Consider the following 11,360-nt stretch of genomic DNA (forward strand, 5'->3'; position numbering starts at 1 on the left):
AATTTGCTTTCATCTAATCTTTTGTTGTGATTAAAATTTAGAACACCATATCTATATAGATATCGTGAATGTTTGAACAAACTTGTATAATGTTACTTTAAGTGTTGAAATGTAAGATTTTTTTAATGTATATATTAAGCTAAGTGACATTATTTATTTTCGAAAAAGAAGGATAATATATATGTGGATGATAACATTCATTAGAACCTTTGGCTAATTATTGTCAACATGTAATTATCAAAGTTCATCGTGTTTGCAAGGGACAATTAAGTTGATAATGGCCCTTAGTTAGTGACTTAACAGTGTTAGTAAGATTAGTTAGATATTGCCGACAGGTTGATAGTGCCATTGCACCCAATGCAATGACACACTAGCATTTGTCATATATGGCATTATCTTTATTCCTTTAATTTAATTTGATAATAATCTTCTAAATCACGATTATATTATTTTTTAAAATATTTATATGATTTTAATGACTAGGTGTTCATTATTAGATTGTGTTAATGGCTATTTTGGTTTGTTTTTAGTTATTATTAAGGTGGTGGTTTAATTTAATTCGAATTATATAGAAGAAATGCTTTCAAAATTTGGATAGATGTTGTATATTATTAATATTAAGAAAGGCTTGATGAGAGTATGTTTAATTGATTTGAAACTAAACAAAGGAACATTAGTCTATAAATTAATCATCCTTTTAGAAAAGAGATTATGGCATGATCTCTTAATTATATTGGATAAGTCATATTAATGGGAAGAACATCATTATGAAATATTGAAATCTAAATGCAGTGATAAGGAGTTGGAACACTATTTGTCTCTTTTTTTTTTCTTGTGAGAATAATATTCTAATTGGATCTGAACCCATCTAATATAATATATAGCTAGGCTTAGGCTTAACCTAATTGTTATAAATGCATATAAATAAAACATATAGAATTAAATACATGTTTGGACTGAATTAATATCTAGTATCTAGCTAGATAAGAAAAATCAAAACCTACTCAAGCATTCAAGTAGTCAAATATTCTATTTGGCAACATACTTAAAATACTTATTTGGATAGGTTGGTCGACAAAATTGAGTTGACTTTTCTTTCATGCATGTTACGGATATATAAAATATAAATTATTAAATCAGTTATTTATATAAAATATATTAAAATAAAAAAAATATATATAAAATAAATAAAATAATATAATTATTTATATATAAATATATAATAACTAATTTTTAATATGCACATAATATATTTTATTTAATTTTTACTTTTGAGATTAAAAACGAGTCTAACATTAATTATCTCATCAAAAGAGAAAAATCAGGGTTTTTTTTTTTGTACATGAAATCAGGTATGTTGAATGCAGTGAGTTCTCTCAATTTTTTTGTAGTCAATTGTGTAATGGGCCGTAAGTTTTTGTCCAAAAAATGCATTGGATATTTTTTTGTAAAACAAAAACTTAGCAGCCTAAGCCTGGTCTGGCCCATTTACGACCCCTGCTCATAATTGTTTTGTGACGCATACGTGGCATACGCGTGAAAAAGGAGAAAAGAAAAAGGAAGGAGCTTGTTGAGAAGATGACAAAGCAGATGGTGGTGTTTGATTCCGAAAAGAATCAAACGGAAAGAATCAATTGTTGGACTAATTATCTTCTAGGGGTTGAAAGATCCACTCTCTTCTTTCCGATCCCAAACTGAAGAAGAAGGCAGAAAAACCCTAATTTAGTTGGTTTTGGGATCATTGAGAAATGGAGAAGGTAATGAACATTCTGAAGCCGAAGCCGAACCCTCAACAGTTGTTAAGAGATTGGCAGCGTCGCCTTCGTCAGGAGTGCCGCAACATTGAGCGCCAAATTCGAGGTAATTCCCTTTCTAAACCCTAATTTCTTCTTCTCATCCTCTTCCTATTTTTGTTGTGGCTGATTTTTTATGTGTTTTTTCGATGAATCAGATATACAGAGAGAAGAGAAGAATGTACAAAAGGCGATTAAAGAAGCTGCAAAGAGGAACGATATGGGCTCTGCAAAGGTCAAAATTTTCGCCCCCTATCCTTTTCTTATTAATTTTGAATCTAAATGGTTCAAAGAGTGAAGTCACTGTTTTGGGATTCTCATATCTGCAATTTGCAGGCCCTTGCCAAGGAACTTGTGAGATCTAAGAAAACAGTAAACAGACTTTATGAAAATAAGGCACAATTGAATTCAATATCAATGCACCTTGGAGAGAGTGTGGGTAAGTTTAACCATGTTTTGTTTGGCTTATATAGAGTAAACCTTAGTTCAAGTTAGTAGAGTTTATGCTAAGAATGGAAAAAAAGCATAGGAGGTAACTAGGTCAGGATCATGATGGAATCAAATTCCTAATTGATGAAAAATGCACCATCATTGTAATGAATGTGTTGTGTAAATTGTTCTATCCAAATCATAAGCTGAGAGATGTTTATTATTGACCGAGTCTGTGAGTCAAATGCGCTCATAGCAGTGGTGTGACAACCATATATGTTCTTGCAACAATTGTTGTTTGGTAATTAAGTTTAGCAGTTAGTTCTCATATCAAAATTGCGTCATTAAAATCTCTCTATTATGGAATTCATGGTATTGTTTGCTTTTGCAGCAATTGCTCGTACTGTGGGACATCTATCCAAGAGTGCCGAGGTTATGAAGCTTGTCAATAACCTCATGAAGGCTCCTGAAATGGCTGTGACAATGCAGGAGTTTAGCAAAGAAATGACAAAGGTATGTGAGTTGCAAGTCCACTTTCTGGTTAGAGAACATATTTGCATTGTTCTTAATAAGGTTTTATGTATCTTGTAGGCAGGAGTAATCGAGGAGATAGTAAACGATGCTGTTGACTCAGCTCTAGATTCTGAGGACATAGAAGATGAGATCGAAGAAGAAGTTGACAAGGTATTGACAGCAATAGCTGGAGAGACAGCTGCAGAGCTTCCGGAAGCCGTTAGGAAACAAAAGTTGAAGCAACCTGAACAAAGGGTTGGAACCAGTGAAGGGGTATGTACAAGTTCATTCTCTTTGTAAAATCGCTCTTTCTTTGACACAGTTTGCACTAATTGTGAAACATTTTATAAATGCAGGAAGAGGCTATAGCTGAGGGTGTTGATGATGAGGAAGAAATGGAAGAAATAAGGGCAAGACTTGCCAAAGTTAGGTCATAACTCATAAACAAGGCTTCAGTACTCTGATAATATAATTGCAAGACAAGATATTAAGAAAAGTCTACATCCTATTTGTGATAATTTGACATTTTGACTGGAAAAGAGAATAATTTGACTGTAAACTAATTTGTGATAGTTTGTATGTAATACAGGAAAGTTTTATCAAAGGGTAGTAGATTTTTTGGAGTTTACATGATCAAAGGGAAAAAGACTTTTCTCCATGATAGAGGAGAATAGTGTATATTTAATGTTCAATGTTGGCTCTAAAATGAGATCCCTTTTTCTTTCCTTATATCTTACTAAACCAGGATGCATGAGCTCCCTTAATAATATAAACAAATTAGTGAGTATTAGAAATTTATGAACTAATGGAGGATCTGGATCTGCCGTATGAGTCACTACTTCAGCACTAAAAAGATTCACTGAAGTTGGTCAAATTAATTGTGTTTGATTTTTGTCTAAGTGCTTGATATGATACAATACACATCCCTTCAAAGTTGTTACCTCACATGCATTGCCGTACATCTTGAGCTGCCAAAATTGAATTGTTAAGTTACATCCTGAAAAAAAGTTGTAGGTGTTCATTTGTGTTTCTGATTTACCCACATTTTATATATATATAATGTTTGTGTACTTTTGTTAGTTTGTAATATGTTTTTACCTTTTTGTTTTTGGGATAGCATGTGGCTTATCACTTGGGGGAGTGAATTGTTGGCTTCTTTCATTCAAGAAGTGATACACTACATTACACATCTAATACTTTGACATCATAGGCACATTACTACACCTTCATTTGTGGAGTTTGGATAGCACCTCACGCATACATTGATGCTGCTATCATGCCACTTAATTAATTAATTAACACTAATACTAGCGCACTGGGAAATGTGGAATAGCAGGGAGATGAAGGCCATTCCAAATGGTTGATAGTGTCAACACCTAAAGCAAGTATAATAAGCACTATAAAGGGTCAATACTCAATACAGATACAAGTTTACAACTAATCCTGGCTTAAGGTTCTGCCATATTAGTTGGTCCACCTTTTATTATTATTATTTTGTTTTAAATTTCATTTGACCTTATTCTTTTGACTTTTATAAGTGAATGCTCTCTTGTCATTTCATGCCATGTACTAGCAACATTTTCTGGATAGTGCTTATATTCTAGAATCTGATTAAACGAGGATAGCAAAGTTATTATCTAATAGGAAGAATATCAGGATTTTCAAAAATATCAGTGTTTCAGTGATTAGCTATTGATCTGAATTATATATATTTTTTATAATTAGATTAATGGCTAAATCCAATAGAACACTAGTACATTAATAAGTACAAATGAATTATTAATTCACTCTTTTTATAAATTAAATATTATAATAAATAATAATAAATATTTTATATTCTAATCGCGGAAGTACATACCATTTAAGATATCACTTATATTTATTCTTCTCCTCCTTTGACAGATAATGACATAAAATGATGAATTATGAATAGGTTAAATCTACGGTCTATCATTCTTAGTCTAAAATGGAGGATGTTGATCTTCTTCTATGCCACTCATTAATATATTGCATAACTAGAATAATGATATAAGAATGTTATAAATTAAAGTATTAGAAATAAGTTTAAACCTTATATTAGGTGTATGTTCATTCAAATCTGGTCACGGTTGCGTAGGCCTATGCTTCGGTAGCTATAGCTATATATATGAAAAAAGGGAAAAAATTTGCATAGACAGAAAGAGCGTTTTTGGAATAAATCCATGATTAACAAATTTTGTTTACTTAGAAAAATATTGGAATGAAAATTGCAAACAGGAATTATAAAAGAACGGAATGTGGTCTACTCACATTTCAACATATTTCATAATTTCAGTAACTATGAATTTGACAAGGCACAAAATTATTTGTTATAATGGTTCAACAAAATCCTCATCAGAATTCAGAAACAGAGGAACCATGTAACTGAAATCTGGTACAACTTACACAACTGTAAAACAAAGCAGTATCTAAATTATTTCTTTTGATTTGAATGAATCTTTCATTATTATTTTCCAATTATTCTTGGAAGAACGTGGTGCCGTCCAACCAAAAAAAAAAAGTATATTACTATAATATCTAAGGTTAATTTTTTAAAAAAGTTAAATTTTACATATCTGATTTTGATTAAATTTATTTATATTATATTTATTCATGCTAACTTAAATGGGCAACTGCCAAGCTTTATGAAATGCACTAAGTTATCGTATGTGCAAAGCACGTGCAAGTCAAGTGATATATCATATATGCTCATTGATAATGCACATACAGTTATGAACTGTATATATTTATAAATTTATTATAGTGTAACAAATACAAAATTTGACAAATTAAATATATGAACAACAAATCAAGTTAGATTGATCGAGTGATTAACCCACTTATCTGTTTAACTAAATTTGGGATTCAAATTTTTTTTTTGTACATGCAATAATTTATCGACCAATAATAAACTCCTTAAATAGAGCTTAAATTTGTGACAAATTAATCTTTGATACGCCGAATTAGAATATTGTTTTGTTTCTTTCTTTGTAGCAGTATTATTATTGTCTTTTGTTTAGGTTATATCCACGGACGGATGATTTAATACTTAATATATAAAAAAAATTGGCATTGATGTGAACTAATAAGAGATAGTTATATACATCATGCATTACTCCATAGTCCACAGAAGTTAATTAATTAATTTAGAAAATATTTAAAAAAATAAAAATTAGTCAAAAATAAATATAAAATATCTTATTTTATTTTTTAATTATTATTTATCTTATTTTATATTTAATTATCATTATAGTAATAACAATTAAATAATATTAAATATAATAAATATAAGCCTTGACATTGTGATAGTTAATTAGCATAACCAAATGCTATAAATTGAGAACTATATCCCCACACAATTTCTACAAAGCAAGAAACATGGCATCACCATCACCAACCCTCACCAAAATAATCTCTCACCCATTTTTCTTCTTTCTCTTCTTCTTTTCATGTTCTACTATTCTATCCTATGCAACAAGAACTTCTCCATCACCATCATCATCCATCAATAGTAATGATCTTCATCATCTCTCTCGAGCAGAGAGGCTCATAAGAAGCCTTAATCTGTTTCCAACAAAGCCAGTTAACATCATAGGAGGAGGAGTAGGTGGTGATGACGACGATGTGTTCGTGCCTGGAAAGATTGTTGAGAAGAACTTCTCATTTTTTTCTCTTTCTGATTCTGATCATCCTTCTATTGATGATCTTGGTCACCACGCTGGATATTATTCTCTTGTTCACACCAAAGCTGCAAGGTAAATTCAAATTATTTTAATTTCGATGGACTCTTAATGTAAAACAATTTTAGACGTACGTATGTATATATCAGTAAAAATAATTATTTTTTATATTAATTATATAAATAGTCATCTAAAATATATAGAGATGTGATTGAACGATTTTATAAAATATTTTAGATTATTAGTATATTAAAATTAAATTCATAATTGTGATCATCATTTGAGTTTTGATATATATTAGGTTTTAGAAGTGTATTCACATAATATTTTGGTTAAATTAAAAAGGCTCATCTAACATAGTTGACTACTATTTCTTATCAATTACTATTATTTATATATAAGGGTCATGTAATGAATTAAAGTAATAATATGTCACAACTAGAAAATTGTTTACGCTATGATGATTAAGGTCAAACAATAATTGTTACTATACATCACCCTTTTTATTCTTTTTGCACAATTATAGACATATAGATGTTATATTAGCTGTTCCTGGAATCATCATCATCATGTGGGTTTTATATTAATTTAGATGTATGAATGTGATATTTTCGAAGCCACTACTATACTACGTAAAGTGACAAATTAAAACATTGTCCTACACGTAAAGTGTTTGTGGATGCGTCATGTACAAGGTTATCTAGGGTCACCATTAATTAATTAATATTTTTAATCAAATTAAAAAAATTATTATTGTATTTGTATGATTTTTTTTGTAGGATGTTCTATTTTTTCTTTGAATCTCGGAACAATAATAAGGATGACCCAGTTGTGATATGGTTGACTGGAGGACCAGGGTGTAGCAGTGAACTTGCATTGTTCTATGAAAATGGTCCGTTCATAATTACTAGTAACAACCTCTCACTTCTATGGAATGATTATGGTTGGGACAAGGTACTAATAATAACCATTAATTGTATACATTGTCCTCTCTTATATTATATAATTACACGAATCGTCAGTTCATTCGTTTGGTTAAAAGTGTCGAGAGATTTAAATTTCGTGTTGTGCATGCAGCAATTCATTGGTCAATGGCGACTCTTAAATAGAATTTAAATTCACAATAAATTAATCTTTAATCTATCGAATTAAAAAATATCGTACACAACTAAAAAAATCTAATTGCTACAAATGTTATAATATTATGTTTCATTTTCATAAATGTAAAAGTCATAGAAAACTTTAGTTAAATCAAAGCCGTTACACCAACTATGTTTACTTATTGTTGGAATAATTTCATTTGATTAAGTAATTAAAGTTAAATATATAATATTATATTTTCAGGCATCAAATATTCTATTTGTTGACCAACCCACTGGGACAGGTTTTAGTTATAGTTCTGATGACTCTGACATTCGCCATGATGAGAATGGTGTTAGCAATGATTTGTACGATTTCTTGCAGGTAATAATAATTCTTTCAAAAATAATAATCTATATTTATTATACAAAATCCACTAATTATTTAATTTCTCCTTTTTTACCAGGCATTTTTCAAAGAACACTAGGAGTTTGTGAATAATGACTTCTATATCACTGGAGAATCATATGCAGGACATTACATTCCAGCTTTTGCATCTCGAGTTCATCAAGGAAACAAAAATCATGAAGGAATTCATATAAATTTAAAGGTCTTCATTTATTTATTTATTTATTGTTTGATTTAATTTGATCCTATAGGTGGTAATATATATTGTTAGAATATAATTAGAACCAATTATGATCAATTAGTATTATTTAGTATATCTGAATATTTATTATAGAATATTACGTCTTTATTATTACGATTCTCTTAGTACCTATAAATACACTTCTATATTGTACACACAACTTGAATAGACAACTTGAATACACTCAATAATACACAAATTCTTTTTCCAATTTAGTCTTTTGTTTCTAACGTATATAATTAATTACAGGGTTTGGCTATTGGTAATGGATTAACTAATCCTGGAATCCAATACAGAGCATACACTGATTATGCATTAGACAATAAATTAATTACAAAAGATGATCATCAAGCTATCAATACGTTGGTCCCACCGTGTGAAAAAGCCATTCGAACTTGCGGTATTATTAATTATTTCATGCATATTATTATTTAAATTATTATATTTTTACAATAGAGTGACATGCATGAAGCCATCAACATTAAATTAGGTTTAGTTTGTTTAATATTAACACACTACTATGTGTTGAATTTTGTAGCCAAGGAAGGTGAAAGAGCCTGTGTGTCAGCCAGGGGTAAATGTGAAAGAATATTTGATAGCATCTTATCAGTCACCGGAAATATTAACGTACGAAACAAAAAAATATAATATTTATGAATTTAAATTTGATACACTGACTGTATGTATAAGAGATTATATTTTATTATGGTATATGTTTGGATTGCAGTACTATGACATCCGAAAAAAATGCTATGGGGAAATGTGCTATGATTTTTCAGACATGGAGAGATTTTTTAGACAAAGAAAAGTGAGGGAAGCTTTAGGTGTTGGGAATTTGGAGTTTGTTTCATGTAGTAGGAGAGTGTATGATGCTATGAATGGGGATTGGATGAAGAATTTGGAACTTGATATTCCAAATCTTCTTGAAGATGGTATTAGATTGCTTGTGTATGCTGGTGAAAAAGATCTCATTTGCAATTGGCTTGGTAAGCCCCTTTGGAATTTTTTTTTATTGCAATTTTTGTATAAATATGAACTATTTCATATTTAATACTATTGTAGTCGATATCAACATATATCATCTTTATGGTGGAAACTCAGGTGCAGTCAACTTCATGTGAAGTTGATAGTTGAGAGCCGTTAGATGAAAATTTAGTCATAACAATCAAATTATCTAACGATTTTTAGCTATCAACTTCATATGAAATCGACTGCACCTGAATTTCCACCTTGTTATATTTATATTAATAGTTCAAATTTAAAAGAGCAAACTACTAATAAGGGCAATCATTTTTTTGTAAAATTATAAAAAATAAAAATTCAAAATATGCTAATTTATTTGGTACTTCTAATATCAAGTCATTTTGTAAAGAGTGTTACACTTTCTAGTTATTTCAAAGCACATTAGTATTTGTCCTAAACCCTAAACCTAAAATTCGATTTTGATTAATACTCACTTTTAAATATTTACGAGTCACTTTTTTTTTTTCATTGGACAGGGAATTCAAGGTGGGTTCATGCCATGAAATGGTCAGGTGAAGAACAATTTAGAGGATCTCCTACAATCCAATTTGTGGTCAACGGTTCAGATGCCGGTTCACTAAAAAGCTATGGCCCACTTGCTTTCCTTAAGGTTTGTGTTTAGGGCTGTATTAATTAATAATTAATTACTTGAGTGTTGGTTAATTAAATTCACGACTAACAGGTAAATGAAGCAGGGCACATGGTGCCAATGGATCAACCAGAAGCTGCACTTGAAATGATCACAAGATGGATGAAAGGGACATTAACTGTCACATAATTAAACATATATTTTATTTTTATATAAATAATAATAATAATATCAATTTATAATAGGAATAAGCTTGGAGTAGTAGATAGTTACTTGGTTCGAGCCTTTTTATTATTTTTCACATAGCGTTTGAGCATTATTTAAATCAAGAATGTGAACACATAATTGAAGTGTCATGTCGCTTATTTCTATACTCAATGTTTCTATTTTTTATTTTTTTAGCTAAGAGCCGGGAGATAATTTGACTTATTTGACTAAATTTTCATCTAACAATTCTTAGTTATTAATTTACTGTGCACTTGAATTTTTATTTTTTTTATTAGTTACTCTTCTAATTAATATCATTACGAGGAATTGGAAAAAATGTCTCAGTTATTAAAAAAATGACAATACTATCCGAATTAACTCGTAAGTATCTGATCATTTTTTTGCCATTATTTTCATTATTTTCATTGGTGATAATATCTATTTTAAAAATAAAACCATAAACAATAATTAACCAAACAGGCTTAACACAGTTCGACCCAAAAACAAAGTGATTAACACCTTGCTCCGACCCAGAAAAAACTCTGAGTAGGATCTTGTAATTTCCTTTTTTGGGCTTCCACCAAATTTTATCAACAAAAAAAGGTCTATACCAATAGTAAGATTAAGATCATTAAAATGGATCAAATTTATGGCATCATCAATTTGTTTACATATTTAAATGGACAATCAATGTACAAAAAAAAAAAATGGACAATCAGATCCATTTAAAATTTATTGAGTAAATATATATATAAGAATAATGTCAGATATAGTTAATAAAATTCAATATTTTTTATTAATAAATCTCTTAATTATATTGTTGACAAATTATTTTCCACGAGAGAATTTACTAGGAAGTTAACTAAAAATATCTAACCATCCATACATGATTCTTTGCTAAATTTGTGTAATAGCGGTTGGAACAAATTAAATGAGATGCATGCACTATTTTGACCATTAATGAAAAATCAGATTATTTATTAAGAATTTAATTTTGATGTTTATACGTCTATTTAATTAGATAATGTTACATTAATAAAAATAATTATTTTTATATTAATTATGTGAATAATTATCTAAAAAAATAAATATAATTACACAATTATTTTATACTTTCAATACATTAAATTAAACTCTATTTATTAATATCACCAAATTAGTTTCATTTTCGAGATATGATTCCAATTTGGTAGATCGAATACCAAATAAAATAATTATTTTTATAGATTTTATATATTCATCAAATTGTTTTCATCTGTTAAAATGTTTACAAATTAGTCAAAAACTAGTTATATTATATTCGATGATGGATATCTTAGCTTGTTTATAAACAAAAATAATAATAATAAAAATAAACTAACATGTTAATTTAGATAATA

General features: G+C 29.2%; 1 protein-coding gene and 1 pseudogene across 1 annotated transcript; both read left to right on the forward strand.

Moving 5' to 3' along the window:
- The first annotated feature begins 1,514 nt into the window (after positions 1–1,514).
- Positions 1,515–3,363, forward strand: LOC112785450 (vacuolar protein sorting-associated protein 24 homolog 1). The gene is made up of 6 exons (XM_025828917.3): positions 1,515–1,860; positions 1,952–2,028; positions 2,130–2,232; positions 2,614–2,735; positions 2,814–3,008; positions 3,092–3,363. Exons 1-6 carry the CDS (start codon positions 1,749–1,751, stop codon positions 3,170–3,172), a joined length of 690 nt encoding a protein of 229 aa, XP_025684702.1. The 5' UTR covers positions 1,515–1,748; the 3' UTR covers positions 3,173–3,363.
- Positions 3,364–6,084: 2,721 nt separating this feature from the next.
- LOC112785459 (serine carboxypeptidase-like) lies at positions 6,085–10,241 on the forward strand (annotated as a pseudogene).
- The last annotated feature ends 1,119 nt before the right edge of the window (positions 10,242–11,360 follow it).

This window comes from Arachis hypogaea, chromosome 3, assembly GCF_003086295.3.
Source record: "Arachis hypogaea cultivar Tifrunner chromosome 3, arahy.Tifrunner.gnm2.J5K5, whole genome shotgun sequence".
Classification (NCBI taxonomy): Eukaryota; Viridiplantae; Streptophyta; class Magnoliopsida; order Fabales; family Fabaceae; genus Arachis; species Arachis hypogaea.

Coding starts and splice junctions, on each gene's coding strand:
- LOC112785450 (XM_025828917.3), top strand. CDS start 1,749: ATGGAGAAGGTAATGAACATTCTGAAGCCGAAGCCGAACCCTCAACAG. Junction 1,861..1,951: donor CATTGAGCGCCAAATTCGAG/GTAATTCCCTTT, acceptor TCGATGAATCAG/ATATACAGAGAGAAGAGAAG. Junction 2,029..2,129: donor ACGATATGGGCTCTGCAAAG/GTCAAAATTTTC, acceptor TGCAATTTGCAG/GCCCTTGCCAAGGAACTTGT.